Source organism: Somniosus microcephalus, chromosome 2 (assembly GCF_052327205.1).
Source record: "Somniosus microcephalus isolate GS21.2 chromosome 2, FLI_Smic_1.0, whole genome shotgun sequence".
NCBI lineage: Eukaryota > Metazoa > Chordata > Chondrichthyes > Squaliformes > Somniosidae > Somniosus > Somniosus microcephalus.
In genome coordinates, this window is record NC_140988.1 from 224,789,021 (window position 1) to 224,810,053 (window position 21,033).

At 45.8% G+C, this 21,033-nt stretch overlaps 1 protein-coding gene across 2 annotated transcripts in view; it reads right to left on the minus strand.

The window, feature by feature from the left end:
* The window catches only part of LOC147123239 (gamma-aminobutyric acid receptor subunit alpha-2), a 547,289-nt gene that overhangs the window by 349,198 nt on the left and 177,058 nt on the right, over window positions 1-21,033 (minus strand). The window contains exons 1-2 of one of the 2 annotated variants that reach the window (XM_085969649.1): window positions 9,532-9,622; window positions 9,233-9,328 (exon numbers count right to left, since the gene is read on the minus strand). Coding sequence is in view for 1 of the 2 variants with exons in the window: in XM_085969641.1 (XP_085825767.1) it covers window positions 9,532-9,647 (116 nt within the window). In the remaining variant the exon portion in view is untranslated. Of the gene's footprint in view, window positions 1-9,232; window positions 9,329-9,531; window positions 9,648-21,033 lie in introns of those variants that run through there. The other variant, XM_085969641.1, reaches the window with a different exon arrangement.

A 21,033-nucleotide genomic window follows, 5' to 3' on the forward strand; every position in this document is an offset into this window, starting at 1 on the left:
GAGGTGTTCCAACAAGGACTTGGGACTCTAAAAGGAGTAAAGGCAACCATAAAGATTGAGGATAACGCAACCCCAAAATTTTTCAAGGCCAGACTGGTGCCATACGCGATACGCCCAGCTGTGGAAGCTGAACTGGAGAGTCTGGAGCGTTCAGGGGTGCTGTCTAAGGTGGACTGGAGTGAGTGGGCCACACCCATCGTTCCTGTAATGAAGAAAGCATTGAGCAGTACGCCTGGGGAGCCAAGGAAGGTTTGCATCTGTGGGGATTTCAAGGTGACTGTGAACCCAGTCCTGCATACAGTACAATATCCGCTTCCGCGGGTAGAAGATATTTTTGCCTCACTATCTGGAGGGAAACATTTTACAAAGATTGACCTGGCTCAAGCATATCTACAAATGGAGGTGGAAGAAGCATCTAGGAAATACCTCACGATAAACACTCACAAAGGCCTTTACCAGTACAATCGACTGGTATTTGGGGTAGCATCGGCCCTGGCTATGTGGCAGAGGGCAATGGAACAAGTGCTGCAAGGGATCCCGGGGACCCAGTGTTATTTGGACGACATCCTGGTTACGGGCGAAAATGACAATGAACACCTTGCCAACCTGGAACAGGTGCTCACGAGATTGCAGGAATATGGGCTACGAGCCAACCGTCCCAAATGCGAGTTCTTCAGGAGACAAATCTCGTATTGTGGCCACATGATTGATGAGGAAGGGTTGCATAAGTCGCCGGACAAGATTGAGGCTGTAGTCAAGGCTCCAGCACCAGAAAATGTGTCGCAACTGAGGTCGTTCCTCGGGTTGGTGAACTACTACCATAAGTTCTTGCCGAATTTATCTACAATTCTGCACCCACTGAACGCCCTCCTTCAAACTGGTGTAACATGTAAATGGAGTGATGAGTGTAAGCGTGCCTTTCAGGAATGTAAATGCCAAATCACTTCAAAAGAAGTATTGGCCCACTACAATCCAACACTACCGATTCGGTTGGCATGTGATGCGTCACCTTACGGCATTGGAGCGGTGCTGTCACACAAATTCCGTGACGGTTCAGAGAGGCCAATAGCCTTTGCATCGCGCTCGCTAACCTCAGCCGAGCGTAACTACGCCCAGATTGACAGGGAGGCCCTCAGCCTGGTGTGGGGGGTGAAGAAGTTCAATCACTATCTGCACGCGCAGAAATTCACCCTACTGACTGACCATCAACCCCTGGTCTCAATTTTTAACCCAAAGAAGGGCATTCCGGTGATGACGGCGCAACGGCTGCAAAGATGGTCACTTTTTCTAGGGGCACATCAGTATGACATAGAGTACAAAGGTACGAAACAACATGGAAACGCTGATGGGCTGTCTCGCCTACCGTTGCCTATGGCGGAAGAAGCACCTGCAGTGGACCCAGTGGAGATATTCCATGCGACCATAGTCGAATGTTTGCCTGTTACAAACGCAAGTATTGAGAAGGAAACCCGAAATGACCCGACACTCTCTCGGGTCTATGATTTGACGGTGAAGGGATGGCCAGCATATGGCGACTCACTGTTGCCAGCATTCTCGCCAAGGAGGGAACAGCTGTCAGTGTGCCGGGGAACCTTGATGTGTGGATCCCGAGTGGTAATTCCACCCAAGTTGAGAGATAGAGTACTCAATGAGCTTCACGAGGGTCATCTGGGAGGGGTAAAAATGAAGAGCCTAGCCAGGGCATTTGTGTGGTGGCCGGGAATCGATAAAGAAATCGAGGATATGACCAAGAGATGCACAGGATGCCAGAAGGTCCAAAACGCTCCACCACAGGCCCAGCTACATCCATGGGAGTGTCCCTCATCTCCATGGCAACGGGTACACATTGATTTCGCTGGTCCACTTATGGACTCAATATTTCTAATCGCTGTGGACGCCCATTCGAAATGGCCAGAGGTCATTAAAATGTCCTCCACCACCACGGAGAAAACTATTGCAGTCCTAAGGACCATCTTTGCCAGGAATGGGTTGCCAGAACAGATATGTTCCGACAATGGCCCACAGTTTGTGTCTGAGGATTTCCGGAGGTTCCTGAAGAATAATGGGGTGAAACATTACACATCTGCCCCATATCATCCAGCCACAAATGGATTGGCTGAGAGGTTTGTTCAGACCTTTAAAAAGGCCATAAAGGCAATGTATAATGATGACATACCACTGCAACACAAGGTGGATAACTTCCTGTTTGCTTACCGGAATGCGACACATGCAGTAACCAACCAAACTCCAGCCGTACTGTTTTTCAACCGGAGACTAAGATGTCGCTTGGATTTGCTCAAACCAAACATAAGACGAGATGTTGAGGATAAGCAGTTCCAGCACATAAATGAGAAGCCAACCAGGAGCTTCAAGATAGGGCAACCAGTCTTGGCCCGCGACTACCGAACAGAAAAATGGCAGCCAGGCACGATATGCACACAGCAGGGACCACTAATGTACACAGTGGACGTTGGAGAGAGCATCGTGAGACACCATGCTGACCAGATTCTAGAGTCACAGTAACAAGCCAAACCTGTACCACAAGCATGTGCACCTGGTAATGAGCCCGAAGTACAGATTGCGTCTACCTCAGAAGCAGGGGTATTGGAAGCTGACGAACCAACCAATGACAATGAGCCAGAATTGACTTCACCGCCAGAACAGGATACTCGAGAAAGGCGCTATCCAGTCCGGATCAGGAAGCCTCCTCAAAGACTGAACTTATAAATGACTATTTCAGTTGATGTATATATTACTGAGAAAATTGTAATTGTAATTAGTTATTATTTAGTTGTTAAATGAATGTTATGTACTGTTTATCTAAAAGGGGAGGAATTGTTGTGTATGTACCTTTAAGGGAATAACTGGTCTTAGACTGCAGTACCAGCAGTGACCACCCCTGTATAAAAGGCCCTAGCAGGCTTCTGTAGTTTCAGTGTCAAGCTGCCTCTTGTTCAGTAAAGTACCTGTTAAACTGTTCTCCCGAAGTCCGTGTATTATTGAGGCACGGACTTTACATTAACCAGGTAGTTATAAGTTCAAAAATAACAACAGAAAATGCTGGAAATACTCAGCAGGCCAGGCAGCATCCGTGGAGAGAGAAACAGAGTTAATGTTTCAGGTCTGGGACCCTTCATCAGAACTGGAAGAAGCTGGAGATGTAACAGATATTAAGCAGGTGCAGAGACGGGGGGTGGGGGGGGGGGGCGCGGTTAGGAGGGGAGGAAGGAGTAGAAAGAACATCCTGTACTTTTGTAAGAGGCAGGAAAGATAAAATGTTGCAAATGGGAATGGCAAAAATCATACTGCATGAAAAATGGGGGCAGGGATAATTATCTGAAATTGTTGAACTCAATGTTGAGTCCGGCAGACTGTAGAGTGCCTAATCGAAAGATGAGGTGCTGTTCCTCGAGCTTACATTGAGCTTCATTGGAACAATGTAATAGACCGAGGACAGAGAGATCAGAGCGGGAGTGAAGCGGTGAATTAAAGTGACAGGCGACCGGAAGCTCAGGGTCACCCTTACGGACTGAACGGAGGTGTTCCACAAAATGGTCGCCCAATCTGCGTTTGGTCTCCCCAGTGTAGAGGAGACCGCATCGTGAGCAGCGAATACAGTATATTAAATTGCTAGAAGTACAAGTAAATCGCTGTTTCACCTGAAAGGAGTGTTTGGGGCCCTGGACAGTGGGAAGGGAGGAGGTAAAAGGGCAGGTGTTGCATCTCCTGCGCTTGCACGGGAAGGTGCCGGGCGAAGGGGAAGGGGTGTTGGGGGTGATAGACGATTGGACCAGGGTGTCGCGGAGGGAGCGGTCCCTTCGGAATGCTGAAAGGGGAGGTGAGGGGAAGATGTGTTTGGTGGTGGGAGCACGCTGGAGATGGCGGAGGATGATCCGTTGAATGTGGAGGCTGGTGGGGTGAAAGGTGAGAACAAGGGGAACCCTATCGTGGTTCCGGGAGGAAGGGGAAGGGATGAGAGCAGAAGTGCGGGAAATAGAACGGGCACGGTCAAGGGCCGTGTCAACCACAGTAGAGGGGAATCCTCGGTTGAAGAAAAAGGAAGACATGTCGGAAGCACGAGTATGGAAGGTGGCATCATCAGAGCAGATGCGGCGGAGATGGAGAAACTGGAAGAATGGAATAGAGTCCTTACAGGAAACAGGGGCGGAGGAAGTGTAATCCAAGTAGCTGTGGGCTTTCATCGACCTGAAACGTTAACTCTGTTTCTTTCTCTACAGATGCTGCCTGACATGCTGAGTATTTCAAGCATTTTGTTTTTATTGCAGATTTCCAGCATCCGCAGTATTTTGCTTTTATAGTAGCGACTGATGTAACTATAATCGGCCAAGGCATTCCTGAGGTGGGGGGGAATTGCTCCTCATTGTGCCAGTTTTCCAGATGTAAAGCAAGAGCAGCAAAGTCCAATTTCAGGGTGCAACGTCCTGCACTCTATCAGCACCTGGCATACAGGTGCTTTCATATTGGTGAAGGTGCTTTCCCAGGCGTCTGTGGCGCTTGCCTGAAAGAGGAGTTAGGAGTCTTGAATATGTAAATTCAACAGTGCAGAGGCAGCTTAAAGGGATCCCTGCAGGCTACCACCAAAAGGTAAGTTTTATTTTACACTTACCTTAATGTGGAATCAGGAGAAGGAAAACAGGCCATAAAGAATTTAGCAGAACCTTTACTATTGCTCTCAATCGAGTGACTACTACTAAATAATGCACATGTTGCTGTTTAATGAGGACAGGATGATGCTTGGCTACGATACTTCCCACAGTTCAATAGCTTGCTATCCTCATTATTTTGGCTCCCACATTAAGATGGCATGTCATGCTTTTCAGAAGGAATGGGGAAAATATTATACTCACATTTAAAACACATTTAAAATTAAAGTTACACTCTTAGATTTACATTTAATATATTCCACTTTGTTGTTAGAACTGTGTGGAAAATAAATTTTGCAGATGTAGTATAAATGGACAAACTTAATCTCCTAGATCGTACTTACACAGAAATTGTACCAAAATTTACGCAGGTCTCTATACCAATCTTGCCGACGGGAATTTATTCCCAAATTTTCTGAAAATTGTATTAGCAGAAGCCAAAATGTAAAAACTGGCATAAAACAAGTGGAAATCAACATAAACAATCGGGCCTGAGGAAAGCACGGAACAAACACCATCTTCCTTCTCTAAGTCCCGCTTTATCTTATTGATATGATGAAAATTAAAGTTTTTTGCCAAAAGCCATCATTTATGCACATTTACCATATCATGTTTAAGAAAGTGCAATTGTGGAAGTTTTTCTCTACTTAACGTAACAGATTCTGATGCCATAAAAAAAAACATACAAACATAAAGAAAATACAGTGCTGCTCTCAAAATAAAAATCACTACAAAACACCAGAAATAGTGGCCCGTAATTTGCGGTCAGAGGTGAAGCAAAGGCGTTCTCCGTTGGCCCCGAAGTAAGCTTCCCACAAAGATCTCACGATTTCTGTGGCAAGACGTTCGGCTTTTCCGGCGTGCAGTTGAAATCATCGTAATTTAGTGGGAATCCCATAGTGTGAGCTGCTGTGATGTCAACAAGCTGTCTAAGCAGCAATCATATTACAGAATTCTCACAGACAGGGAACCGGGAAATAGAAAGCATTAATAATCAAATCACTTTTAAAAAAATTTAGAGAACAAAATAACGTTTGGGGCATACAAATTGGGTTAAGGTAGAAGCTAAAATATCATGAACAAACTTTAAAAAAAATATTTTTTTAAACTAATTTTAAAATCCAATAATTTTTAACTTAATGGAGAAATTTGACACTCCATCAATATAAAATTAGCTTTTCAGGGCCAGAACGGTTGTTTGTCAGTCGTTATTACTCAGACCGTGACTCCAGACCCATAGCAACATGGTTGACTCTTAACTGCCCTCTGTGGTCTAAGAAGGCTGCTCACCACCACCTTCTCAAGGGCAATTAGAGATGGGCAATAAATGCTGGCCTTGCCAGTGACGCCCACATCCCCTGAACGAATTTTTAAAAAGACCGCCGTTAAAAACCTAGTTACACCTCAGTTGAATGGATCTAACTTTTAATGGGGTTTCTAACAATGGGAGAAAAGGGGAAATTTTCATCAGATCAGTGATTGCACTGATTGCCAGTTTGGGGGGCGGGAGGGGGGGAAGGTGGGGGCTGCCACAGCGCAGCCTGTGTCAGAGCAGTGAATGACAGACCGCAACTTCAGGATTTCCGTGTTAGGTTGCGCATGCGCTAAATCATGAAGTTGCAGTCAGTTTTAAAGGCGAAATGACGCAAACTCTGTCAGTACGCCGTCATCAGGACCGCAAGTTCCGGACCGTTGTCTACGGGTTCTGTTGCACCTGGAACTTTTAGTGTAAATTTATGTTCGTTCAGAATGGGTATAAATGCAGGAGGCTCACGTTCTCTGGTCTTTTGCATTGGGTGGAGCTATATTAATGAGCCAAGTGGAGTTGCGGTGGAAGTAACTCGGTAGTGGTGCAAATGATCGAGGAAATTTACACGCAGCAATGTTTCAGTGTAAAACCGGTGCACATCAGTTACACATGAATTTCCTCAGGAAAAAATGGTGCAACTCCACTCTTACATCATAGTTACGCCAAAACTTTCCAGAAAATTCTGGGTCAATACATTTTCAGAGCTAAGAAGCATTTTTATTCTTAGGTACTAAATAGTCTACCTTCTTTAATCCAGATAAAAAATTGCTGCAAAATCTGCGATATTAGCCAGTGTGTCAGACTAGCAAATTTCAAGCTGGCTATCTGAGGTGCATGTGCATATTGCTATACACTTCACAATTCTATTACTGTCATAACAAATCAGAACACAAAATACTTAGGCAACATTTAACATTTTAATAGGCATTTATTTACTTAAACAATTAACTTATAACTTTTAACACTAACATTTTAAACATTTCAATACCATTCTTGTTTTGAAAAGTGGTTAGGAATTACTTGCCATCTCTTGTGGCTGTGTACTTTATAAATTGCTTTCTGTCTTACATGGTTCTACAACTTGGTTCCATCCTGAAAACAAGCTAGTTTCATCTCAGTGATACATGTTAGTAGAGCAGGACTATGCAGATATCTTCTGAAGTTGTGCAGCAAAATTAGTGGAGTTTGCAGATACCACTCTGACATGAATTTTTCAGTTCTTGATTCTATTTGCTAGCCATCTGTTGCTTTAGGCGATATTCGTCACATTGTTTCTCTCCCGAAACTTCTGCCTGTAATTGCAAATTTTCACAGTTGACTGAAGATGCAGAGTCTCATATTGGTAAACCAAAAGGGCTTCCTTCAGCTCTTCCACTCACAGCTTCTGGTCCCATGTTGCTTTGGCATTGTTGGCAGTGTTCAGCTATTTTGAACTCCCTAGGATAATATCCAATCTTTATTCCAAATGTTTTTTCTACAACGGCAAACAGAACTGCCAACGTCACTGAAGGGATTTTCTGTTTCTCACGATGAACGTTCTGCCTTCCTGCTCTCCTGCCAAGATTGCAGGCTTGAATCCTCCTTCAATAAACCCATAGCTATCCTCTGTGCCCCTCTTGGCATTCTCCAAAGGGTCCGCTGAAAGACACATTGCTACCTCCTTACAAGCAGCCACCCCAACTGCCCTATCCTCCTCTCTCAACGACTTAAACGCCCAGCATGCTCACTGGGAGCTAACCTCAGCAATCTCCTTCCCATCCCGCTCACCACAGCCAGCATTGCTCCCTTGAATTCATCAAGCAGCTCACCAATCAACGCTCCTCTCCGCATTTCCTGTCAGAATGTTTGTTCACTCACAAACAAGTCCTTTGCCATCCACAACCTTATTGTGAATGATTGCATTGATATCCTGGCTCTAACTGAAAATTGGCTTACGGGTGGCGATACCTTGCCCCTTACTGAAGCCACCCTGCTCGGCTGTACTTTCCACTACCTGCCCCACCTAAACCGCTGTAGTGGTGGTGTGGTCTGTATCACTAAATCACGCCTTGGTCTCTCCTCCTAGTCCTCCGATACCTTCTCCTCCCCCTTCGAACATCTCACCTTGTTCCAAACCTCTCACCTTTTTAAAATCCTTGCCTTCTGCCCCCCAAGACCCAGCAGTTTTTCACTGAGATATCCTCTGTCCCTCAGCCTCTGCACTGAGTGACTCTTCTTCCTTGTTGATTTCAATCTCCGTCTCAGCTCCCTTTGTCCTCTCTTTCTGTACTTGCTTTCCTTTCTTCCCTCTTGCCATATCCAAGCTTATCTTGTCCAAGAGACCCAGCTCCTGCTCCCTTTACTCCAATCCCAGTAAAATGCTAACTGCCTATCTTCCCATTCTGGCCTCCAAAATAGCTGACATTGTAAACGGTTTCATCTCCTCAAGTCTCTCTTTCAAAATTGCCATCATCAACCCTTTCTGAAAAAACCCACTCCTTTGTCCTTAAAAAAACTACCACCCCATATCCAACCTCCCCTTCCTCTCTAAAGTCTTTGAGCAAGTTGTTGCCTCCCAAATCTGTGCTCAACTTCTCGCAACTCCATGTTTGAATCTCTCTAATCAGGTTTCACCCCAGCCATGGCACTCAAACAACCGAACCAAAGTCACAAATGAAAATGGCCATGGTGCAATATTGATCCTCATTTTCTCCAACCTCTCTGCAGCTTTTGACTTGGTCGACCACACCATTCCCCTCCAACACCTCTCCTCCATTATCCAGCTCAGTGGGACTGCCCTGACCTGGTTCCACTCTTAACTATTCGAATGTAGCCAGAGCATCCCTAACTTTGTAATCTCCTATAGCCCTACAAATCCCTCTCCCCCCACCGAACTCTCTGGTCTTCTAATTCTGGCGTAGTCACATCTCATCCCCCTTGTCTCGCCACAGTCACCAAAGCTCCATGATCTGGAATTCTATCTCTAAATCCCTCCAGCTCTCCATCTCCCTCTCCTTTTCTAAGACCCTCAAAACCTACTTATTTGACCAAGCTTTTGTTCACCCTTCCTAATATCTCCTTCTTACCCAATTTTTTCTAATTACCCATCTGCTTTGGTACAGTTTTCTATGTTAAAGGTGCCATATAAATGCAAGTTGTTATTGTTGATGTTGTTGATTTCTTTCTTCATTCGTGGTGTAATCGCTATATGAATTGTTCCACTTCAGATATCTTGAATTTTGACGAGGTTTGTCAGTTTATAAAGTAAATCTGCACTTACCAAAACTGTTTTTTCCCAGACCGGTGTGGTAGAATCAGAGTATGAGGTTTCCAGGTAATCGAGTGATAAATGCACTGCTCTGAACCGTTCCCTAATCTATGAGGATTACGAATAAAAAAATTCCGGATTAAACCAGGTAGACTGTACTGCTTCACTATTTTACTGCAACACCATACCAGTGATTACTGGACCTTTAAATTTGTATTTTTCTTTTCAGGAAGACACAAATATTTTGTTCAGAATAAGGTAAGTTTTCTAAATAACACAAATGAAATTCAAAATACTTTTCATTTACTGACCTCCTAATCCTGGTCTCAATCGGTTGTCATAGCCATCCAGGAGTCGGTCAAGAATTCTGGTAAAGATGGTGATGTTGTTCCTTGCTTCATCTTCCACTGAGCCAGGCTGCCCTGTTCTGAATTTAAAATTGTACACAATAAAATGCATGCTATGGCCAGCAATTCCTGCAGTCATATTACAGAAATCATACACAAAAAGATGTGTTTAACTAATGATATGTATGCAAAATGGTTGACTGCCAATGCAATAAAGCTCTGCAATACAGCTCTGTTATCACTAACATAAGGGTCAGGGATCATGAGACAAGAGTAATATCTCTCTACCTAATGTGAATATATTACATAATAAGAGAATATTTCTTCTGTTTACTGTAACAAAATTGTAAACATGCGTTTTTGCAAATGTGTTTCTGAATTTTCTACAAATACTACACAGGAAATTTTTGCCCCTGATTGCTCATCTTAACTACACCACCACAAAACAAATCAATTAGATCAATGGATATACAGTTACAGTTTCACAACTGTGGTAAACCACTGTATTGTATATTGCCACCTCTGGGTGGCGCTGTGTATGGAGGCATGCCTCAGCTGACTCCACCCACCACTGTGTGGGTTTCGTTCAGACTTGTTCAGTCACTCACGAAGAAGCATGGTCTCTTCTTAGCTAATAAAAGCCTTATTCATCTCTTCTTTCGACTCATCATCTCTTCTTCGACTCATCACCTTTTATGAAGTAATTGATAAGCGTATCAATTTTATTAGCTAAAAGTTAAATGGCGACACCTGAGGAGCAACAACAGCAACGGATACAGCAGACATTGCTGAGAGCCCTCAGACCACCACGCCTGGACCTCGACCCTCAAGATGTGGGTGCATCAGCCAAGTTTGAACACTGGCTGAGCTGCTTTGAATCCTTCCTCGCAATCTCACAGGTTACAGAGGAGGATCACAAACTGAAAATTTTGACCGCCCAGGTGAGCCATCAAGTATATATGCTAATCCGGGACTCTAATACGTACGTGGCGGCCCTCGAGCTACTAAAAGGGCAATATACGCGCCCAGTGAACACAATTTACGCCCGACACCTCTTGGGATCCCGCAGGCAGCAACCGGGAGAATCGGTAGGGGCATTTGCACGGGCGCTACTGGCACTCTGCAGAGACTGCGATTGTAAAGCGGTAACGGCTGTGGAGCACGCGCAGGGACTCGCCTGTGATGCCTTCGTCAGGGGCCTCCAGTCAGACCACACCCGGCAGAGACTGCTAGAAAGCAAGGAACCCGACCTGAAGACGGCCATTGCCCTTGCGCTCTCGTTAGAGGAGGCCCACCGAAACCTCGAGGCATACCCCCGTAACGGCGCCGAGACATGGCAATCGAAACCGTGGGACACGGGACCGCCGCCCCCGGCACCAACCGCTGCAGCGACCCAACCGAGACAGCAGCCTCCGGTAAGAACTGCTTCGATGCCCAGTAACCAGGCCCAAAAATGCTATTTCTGTGGCCAGTTAAAACATCCCAGAGCGCACTGCCCAGCTAAGACAGCTACCTGCTCGGGCTGCGGGAAGAAAGGCCATTACGCTAACGCCTGCAAGGGGAAGCCAGCCAGCAGCGCAGCGTGCGGGCCGTGGGAGCAGCCATCTTATCCGCCATTTTGTGTACCCCCGGCCGCATGGCATCCGCCGCCATCTTATCCAACGCACTCAACCGCCATTTCGTCACCGGAACCGACCACCGTCTCGGCGGATGACTATAGTGACTCACTAAGCCACATACTGGCCTCCGTGACGCTGGATCAAGGCCACCCTCACCATCTATCCAGCTCCATGATGGATATCGCGGTAAACGGCCGCGCCACCAGTTGCCTGATCGACAGCGGGAGCACAGAGAGTTTCGTCCACCCCGACACGGTACGTAGCCACTCCCTCACGATTCTGCCAACGCACCATCGCATTTCTATGGCGTCCAAGTCCCAGTCAATGGACATCAGCGGCTACTGTGTGGTGACCCTGTCAGTAGGGGGCACTGAATATCAAAAATTTAAACTGCTAGTCCTGCCCCGTCTTTGCGCTGCCGTCCTGCTAGGGTTGGATTTTCAGTGCCACCTTAAGAGTGTCACACTAGCATACGGTGGACCCCTCCCCCCACTCACAGTCTGCAACCAACAACTTTTAAATCGCCCGCTGCAAACCACCTGCAGCCTTTCCACATTAAAAGTCCCCCCCCCTCCCCTGTTCGCTAACCTCACCCGCGACTGTAAACCCATCGCTACCAAAAGCAGGCGGTACAGTGCCGGGGACAGAGCTTTTATCAGCTCTGAGGTGGAGCGGCTCTTGAAGGAGGGCATTATCGAAGGTAGCACTAGCCCCTGGCGAGCCCAGGTTGTAGTCGTTAAAACCACTGCAAAACGCCGCATGGTAATCGACTACAGCCAAACCATAAACCGGTACACCCAGCTGGACGCGTACCCCCTCCCTCGCATATCTGATATGGTCAATCAGATTGCGCAATACAAAGTATTCTCCACCATCGACCTTAAGTCAGCGTACCACCAGCTGCCCATCCGCCATGAGGACCGCCAGTATACTGCCTTCGAGGCAAACGGCCGCCTCTACCACTTCCTTAGGGTCCCCTTCGGCGTCACCAACGGGGTTTCGGTCTTCCAAAGGGAGATGGACCGAATGGTTGACCAGAACGCGCTGCGGGCAACCTTCCCCTATTTGGATAACGTCACCATCTGCGGCCACGACCAGCAGGACCACGACGTTAATCTAGCAAATTTCCTCCGTACGGCCCAACGGCTGAACCTAACGTACAATAAGGAAAAATGTATGTTTCACACCAAGCGCCTGGCCATCCTCGGCTGCGTGGTGGAGAACGGAGTCATCGGGCCCGACCCCGACAGAATGCGCCCCCTAATGGAGCTACCCCTTCCCCACTGCCAAAAAGCACTGAAGAGATGCCTGGGGTTTTTCTCCTACTACGCCCAGTGGGTGCCCCTCTATGCAGACAAAGCCAGGCCCCTCATCAAAGCCACCTCCTTCCCCCTGACACCAGAGGCGTGTGCAGCCTTCACTCTTATCAAGAACGATATCGCGAAGGCCGCAATGCACGCGGTGGATGAGTCCATCCCCTTCCAAGTGGAGAGCGATGCCTCCGACTTCGCCCTAGCCGCGACCCTTAACCAGGCGGGCAGACCCGTGGCCTTTTTCTCAAGGACCCTCCAGGGCCCCGAGACGAGACACTCCTCCGTCGAAAAGGAGGCCCAGGCTATTGTAGAAGCGGTGCGTCACTGGAGGCATTACCTGGCCGGGAAACGATTTACCCTGCTCACTGACCAGCGTTCAGTAGCTTTTATGTTTAATAATAAGCAGAGGGGTAAAATCAAGAACGACAAGATCTTGAGGTGGAGAATCGAACTCTCCACCTACAATTATGATATCTTGTATCGGCCAGGGAAACTCAATGAGCCCCCAGATGCCCTATCACGTGGTACATGCGCCAACGCGCAGAGTGATAGGCTGCAGTCCCTCCACAATGACCTCTGCCACCCGGGGGTCACCAGGTTTTTCCATTTTATCAAATCCCGTAACCTGCCCTACTCCATCGAGGAGGTCAGGACCATGACCAAGAGCTGCCAAATCTGCGCCGAGTGCAAACCGCACTTCTATAGGCCGGACAGAGCAAGCCTGATCAAGGCCACCCGCCCCTTCGAACGCCTGAGCGTCGATTTTAAAGGGCCCCTCCCCTCCGCTGACCGCAATGTGTACTTCCTCAACATAGTTGATGAGTACTCCCGTTTCCCCTTTGCCATCCCTTGCCCAGACATGACCAGTACCACGGTCATCAAGTGTCTGAATGACATCTTCGCTCTGTTCGGGTTCCCCAGCTATATACATAGCGACAGGGGCTCATCATTCATGAGCGACGAACTTCGGCAGTACCTGCTAACAAGAGGTATCGCCACGAGCAGGACCACCAGTTACAACCCCCGGGGGAACGGCCAGGTGGAAAGGGAGAACGCGACGGTTTGGAAGGCAGTCCTCTTAGCACTAAAATCTAAGGGCCTTCCGACCTCCCGCTGGCAGGAGGTCCTCCCTGCAGCGCTTCACTCCATTCGGTCACTGCTTTGTACTGCCACTAATGCGACCCCTCATGAGAAAATGTTCGTTTTCCCCCGGAAGTCTACATCGGGAACCTCGCTACCGGCATGGTTGACTTCTCCTGGGCCCGTCCTACTGCGGAGGCACGTGAGGACGCATAAAACGGACCCCCTGGTCGAGCGGGTGCACCTCCTACACGCCAACCCCCAGTATGCCTGGGTGACATACCCAGACGGGCGGGAGGACACGGTCTCCATACGAGATCTCGCACCCTCGGGTACCCCTGAATTACCACCGTTATCCCCCTTACCACCGTTATCCCCCTTACCACTGTTATCCCCCACCACCCCTCCCAACCCAACCCCTGCAGACGGCATGCCAAAGCCCCAGGAATCTTCGCCAACCACCCAGACACCAGACCCGACGTCGGATGCTGCAACACCACCGCCGCCACCACGACGATCAGGACGTCAGACAAGGCCTCCTGATAGACTTAACTTGTAGTACCCTTCACCCCGCCGGACTTCACATTAAACAAGGGGTGAATGTGGTAAACCACTGTATTGTATATTGCCACCTCTGGGTGGCGCTGTGTATGGAGGCATGCCTCAGCTGACTCCACCCACCACTGTGTGGGTTTCGTTCAGACTTGTTCAGTCACTCACGAAGAAGCATGGTCTCTTCTTAGCTAATAAAAGCCTTATTCATCTCTTCTTTCGACTCATCATCTCTTCTTCGACTCATCACCTTTTATGAAGTAATTGATAAGCGTATCAACAACTATGTAATTACAACATCTGATTAAAGCAAGGTTGTGTCAAGTGCTGTAATCAACTTCAGGAGCATTAATCCAGCATAAAACTGGAACATTCGTTGAGAAAACTAGTAGATAAATTGTGGCAGTAAGGGCAACAATTTCTTCAGAGCTGCTCCCGCTCCGCCACCGTAACTTCATCAGAAGTGTGCCAGAAGCCCCGCTGTAGTTGCTCTGGGAATGTGGGATCTATTTTCAAATAATTGTCTCAGAAGACACGTGGAAAGTTATGCAATGGGAAACCCATATTCATGTCCCAATAAACAACATCTTAAAGTTGGATAGCAATATCTGACGAAAGGTCTTCGACCTGAAACGTTAACTCTGTTTCTCTCTCCACAGGTGCTGCCTGGCCTGCTAAGTTTTTCTAGCGTTTTCTGTTGTTACCTTAATGTTGGAGGCAGTTTAAGACATTTAAGGATTAAAATTCCCTTCCAGCACATCACTAGCAGTATGAAGTCAAAAAATGTTCACAATAATATTTTTAATAACTGTCCAATACAGTAGCAACAGAAAGCTCTATTAACAATGTTTGCTTTACATCATTGCTAAATATTAGCTTATAATACTATAAAGGTTCTATGCCCATATTACTTTGTTACAATTGAGCCATTTAATCATTTTGTGCTTCGTTGGTATCTGCAGAAGTCCTTTTGCATTGTAAGTGTCCATTTAGGCCAAATTAACATCCTTCATGTTTTCACAAGTGAGTTCTCTTCATCAGGATAACTGAAATTATTCACAGAGAAATTGGATGCTGGCTTTGTGACACAATTAAAAAAGATATACAAAGGACTTCAGCAATCTCTGAGTGAAAAGAAAAAAGACTTGCATTTATGTAGCGCCTTTCACAACCTCAGGACATCCCAAATCGCTTTACAGCCAATGGAGTACTTTTGAAGTATAGTCACTGTTGTAACATAGGAAATGTGACAGCCATCTGCACATGCAGAGCTAATGACCAAATAATCTGTATTTTTTAGTGTTTGGTTAAGGAATAAATAATAGCCAGGATACCGGGAGTACTCCCTTGCTTTTCATTGAATAGTAGTGCAATGGGATCTTTTACAACCCCGAGAGGGAAGATGGGGCCTCGGTTTCACGTTTCATCCGAAGGATGGCAACTTCAACATTGCAGCACTGCCTCAGTACACTATTGAAATGTCAGACTAGATTATGTGCTAATGTCTCTGGAGTGATGCCTTCATGAAACATGGAAGAATGCTGGTTTTACAGCAGTGTAATGAGCAAATTGATCAGACAACTCAGTAATAACACTGAGGAGAATTTAAATCAAGTTGGGGCACCAACAGCAGCTACTTTGATGTACCATTTAGGTAAACCTTTTTCCTGTCAGTTAGACCTCAATGGGCTCTCTCAGGGTGACACTATAAACCACAGCAGGGAACACATTAGCCACGTGAGGCAGTTGCTGGTCTTTCGACATCCCAACCACCATCCAATAACCTGCTTCATCAGCACATTGGCAATTCCCATGCTAGTAGGCAGGCAGGAAACACCCAGATGCACACATAGTATGGTTGATTTGCAAAACATTATGCAATCATATTGGGCACATTTGACAAAGAATGTTGGTTCTCTCATCAAGTTACTCATCACGTTGGTATGAAACTCGCACTCTCCTCTGCTGTGCTTTGAATTTCTGCCATTAACAGTCCCATCATGGCCTTTTTTCAGGGGTTCTGTGAACAGCATCTTGTTCTATGACTAAGATGACCTCTGATCAGATGCCACCCTGTGAAGGATCCTTCAAATGAATAGTGCCAATGATGTTTGGCAACTTTGTAAATCTGTGAATAGAACAAGTTCACATATTATTAGACTACGCATCATTTTAAAACATTATACATTAATGACATTTAGCATTTTAATCTGTTATTGTTATAGATATCCTTCACGTAGAACTAGACTACACATAAGATATTCAACTTAAAAAATACTGATTGCACTAAAGGTAATTACACTGATAATTATATAGGTTTAACAGTTCAAGTGGCTATCTAGTTAATACTTATCTGTCCCATGAAATAAAGAGCTTATTTTTCTTACTTCCGTCTCCATTGTTGCTTTTCCGCTTCCATTATAGTTTTTCAGTCCATTTCATATGCACTTTCTTAGCATTCAATGTGCTAGCTCGTCACTCTTCTGGATAGAATTGTTAAAGTTTCTGTAATGTTTAATCATGTAACATTCTTTTATCCTTTATGGGTCCCACCAGCTTTAGCATATTCAGGTAGAAGCCAACTTATCTTGTGCCAGTTGCAAAAGAGAAATCAATTCGTCCACATAAAGGTTGAACATGCCTCTGTGTCCAATGTGTGTATTCAGAATAATGCACTAATCTAATGTAATTCAGAAGTCCACTACACTGAATTGCTTCGACTGAAGTTTGCCAGTGAGAATAAAATTTGTTCCAAGCACAGATAGGCTACACGTTTTAAGATTCACAATGTGCAACATGAGTAAGTAGACATGCAACCCTCTACCCCAATAATTGGCTAAAATGGCATTATTTCAGTACAAGCTTAAAACATTTACCTCTGTATTAAATCTACATCAGAATATGAAACTGGCATTAATACTGCCCAAAGCTGCTTTTATACCTGAACTGCCAATTACCAAATCAATGTAAAAACAGACCTTATGGGCTTTTAGCACACAGCAATTCCTGTTCTTTCAGCCAATTGAATCACAAGGATCCAACAATCGATTTAGTAATTATTTGTAGCACGATCAATTTACATGATATTAATAACCTATCTAAAGCCCCAAAAAATCATAATTAATCAAGTAATTCCCCTTCAGGCAGATACATAGAGAGTATCCAGAGCTACATTTAGATCCATTTTTAGTATTTGCCATTTGATAGTGGGGGTGTTGTGCTCAAATAAGCCCAATTACATTGCAGGATTTACTTTTTAGACCATTTGTATTGTTTCTTTCCGCTGGGCTCCCAACCTATGTTTTGCAAATTTAAAAAAAGTTACAGATAATTATCTACTAATGTGACAAGTGAAACTTTGCATTTGAAACTTTGCATTGCTTGTTTATTTTGGAATTTTGGAAGGTTGAATCTCCTTCATTTATGGAAATGAATTCCTGCAGGGCGTCTCTCACTTGTCTGCCTTAACTTTGGCGGAAGAGCTGTGGACGCCCCAGGAATATGGTGCAAACCCCGCAGAAATTTATCCCCTCGAGAGAAAATGCAAAAATAAAACCAGGACGGTAGAAAATGGGTTAGCTTAAAGAAAGGAATATACCAACATGCGTGTAAGGAGGCAACATCTTGATAAAATAAAATATGAATTTAGACATGAGTCAGAATTTTCAACTAGAGTTAAGCTGACTCCTGTACAACTCTAGCAGGTGGTGGGTAAAACTGGTGTGCTTTCAGCCCCAGTGTAACACATTTTCCTCTGTGTTAAATTGGTATCAAAATATGTGAACCAGAGCCAATACTGCCCAAAGTAGCCATTGGCTTCCCACATGCCCCATATCATTTTTAAGGTTTTCTGCTGAAAGTGACAGAAAACATCAGATCTAATATGGGTGGACATATTCAAAAGGTATGCATATGTCATATGATGTATATCAGGCCACAGCATGGCTTGGAACTACACTAGTATATAGTGTTATATACTATATACAGGTTGCAGTGGGGGGGGGGGGAGCTGTTTTGCCTGGTGGAACCAATTCCCAAAATGGCTGGCTGCATTGGTCAAGACGGAATTTACTTGCAGCCAGCAAATACCCGAAGCATCTCACAGCCAGTTTCCTCGCACCCACCCCACCAAAATGGCAGGCTTCCTGCTGGAGGTGAAAATTTTGCCAGGAATCCATAGAAAAAATACAAATTAACATGACCTCTGAAAATCAGCCAGTTTTAGGGGTACAGCCATCGGGCAGACACAAAGCCCACTCCTCTGCATTTGTCTGGATTCCACCTGAGTAAACAAACCCAGCTATGGTATTTAAGCAGGAGGCCTTTGATAAGGGTAACCTACTGCCGATATGTTTGGTGAAGAAGGAAAGAAGCAAATAAGGGTAACAATTTCTTAGGTTTGGGTTTTCAAGCTCAATATAAATTCCTTCCACTACCATGATGGAAGAGTCAGTTCATTAACTAATTGTGGATGAAGGGTGAATTAATTCTTCTCCCTAAAAATGTAGTATAATTTGTATTAATTTTGTTCAGAACTTTGTGTTTTGTACCTCCAGCTATGCAGGACTCATGAATGGAATTGTAAAGCAGATTAGTTAATATCTATGATTTTTCGGTTGCTGAGAAAATTAGTATTTTCTAACAGTGCGGCAGCTAAAAAATCACGTCATGGTGTAAGTATCAGAATGCTCCTACCCGGAACCACCGATGCAGATCCTGCCGAAGTTTGTGGGGTCAGGGGAAGGTTATACTTGGGAATGGCAGATGCCTGCATCACCAGGGGCATATCTAGGGCACCTGCCATTGTGGAGAGGCCACAACATTTGGTGTAAGTAGCCGGTTCTAGGGAGAGAGGTACCAAGTTGCCTCTGGAAAGAAATTATAGGTGATCTCTTTATAAGGGGGCTTCTTTAAAATTAACTTTTTTTTAATTTTTTTAATAGAAATATTTATTTGGGGGCCCAAGCCACAATCCCAGCCTGGACCCACAGATGGCCCCATCTCTGCCATTTGGTGGTAGGTATACCAGGTCTCCTAATTTGTTGCTCTTCCGTCCAATATCCACCGACATTACAGGGAGAGAACATCAGAAGGTCCATGGATTTTCAGCCCCAATCTGTTTACTCTGCACAATGAATCATCATTCACAAAAGAGGATGAATTTAATGTTGCAGTAGAGGAGGAGGGAGTAGAGATATTGGATAGGATAAATATAGATAGAAAGAAGGTCCTAAATAGGTTGGCATCACTCAAAGTTAACAAGTCACTCGATCCAGATGGGATGCATCCTAGGTTGCTGAGGGAAGCAAGGGTGGAGATAGCAGAAGATCTGACTACAATCTTTAAATCCTCCTTGAATATGGGAGTGATGCCAGAGGACTGGAGGATTGGAAATGTTACACCCCTACTGAAAAAATGGGAAAGGGATAAACCCAATAACTACAGTCTAACGTCAGTGGTGGAAAAAATACTCGAGACCATTTTCAAGGACAAAATTCATTCTCACTTGGAGAAGCATGGGTTAATAAGGGACTGCCAGCGTGGATTTGTTGAAGGAAAATTGTGTCTGACTAACCTGATTGAGCTGATGTGAGGCATTTGATAAAGTACCTCATAACAGACTTGTTCAGAAAGTAGAAACACATGGGGCTCGATTTTAACTCAGGTGCGGGGAATTGTCGGGTTCCCCGAATTTGGTGTTTCCCACACGAATCTAAATGGGTCTGTGAGATTGATGCAATTTTCACTCAATTGGCCAATTGATTTCCAACGTGTGGGAAGCCTTGGCAATTGAGTATTTCCAGTCAGAAAGTCGCAGAATATGATGTCATCATGGCTGCTGCTTTTAGGGCCCACAGCAAGCCTTGCTTCTTCTGTAGGCTTCCAAGCTTCACCATTGAGATGGCACAGGAGCCTGCAGGAGCAACGGCCAGCGGGAGGGCAAGAACTTCACTCTTGGCAATTGCTGAGGCTTCACTCCAGGCATTGCTGGATGGTGCTAGGGCCCACAGGGAGGTCCTGTTCCCTTCTTCAGGGAGGAAGAGGCCTCCCAGTCAGACCAAGGCTGTGTGGCTACAGGTGGCTGGTGAAGTCAACTCCTTGGGGCTCACACGGCACACCTGGATGCAGTGCAGAAAAAGATTCCATGACCTTCATTGCAGTGGAAAAGTAAGTACTGTATGAAGTTTCCATCACCCTCAATCTGATCCCCATTGCCTTTCCTCACCAGCACTCAGCTTTAGCAACCTCTTCCTCCACATCCCACTTGACACTCACATCCATGCACCCTTACCCATTCCCTCTCTCTCGATACTCACATTCACGTAACTATTCCACCATGCAGCCCTCACACTCCCTCTCACTCTGATGCTTTGAACACAACTGACAACACACAGGGAGGGCCCTTAGTCTTGCAACCTCACTCCATCTTTGTCTCCTTCTAAGTATCTATGCACTCACTCCTTCATTCTCAATCAACCTCCACTTGTCTCCCTCATTGCAGGAAAAGAGAGCTCGCAACAGGAGAGAGCGAGCCAGGACAGGAGGAGGGCCACCCTCATTAGCCCAGCTCACCCCCTGGGAAGAAGGCGTCCTGGAGATTGTCGGGGCTGACATAGATGCGGGAGTTGGGGAAGGAGAGACAGGTGCATCCCTGCAAGCTGGTGACGGAATAGTTTTCCATCTCTCTCATTGGCATTGCATGAGTCGCTGATAATGATTCTGAAGCTACATCATATGGACTTATGATCATCTGCAAAATGCAATGTGCATGTAACCTTGGCATCACATCTCTAACTTTTTCCTTGACTCCCCCACAGGACCATCGAGAGCCCCCGTTCCCACTGTGCAGGAGGAAGAGCCTGAGCAGCCAGACGCCTCAGAGGAATCTGCAACCTCCGAGG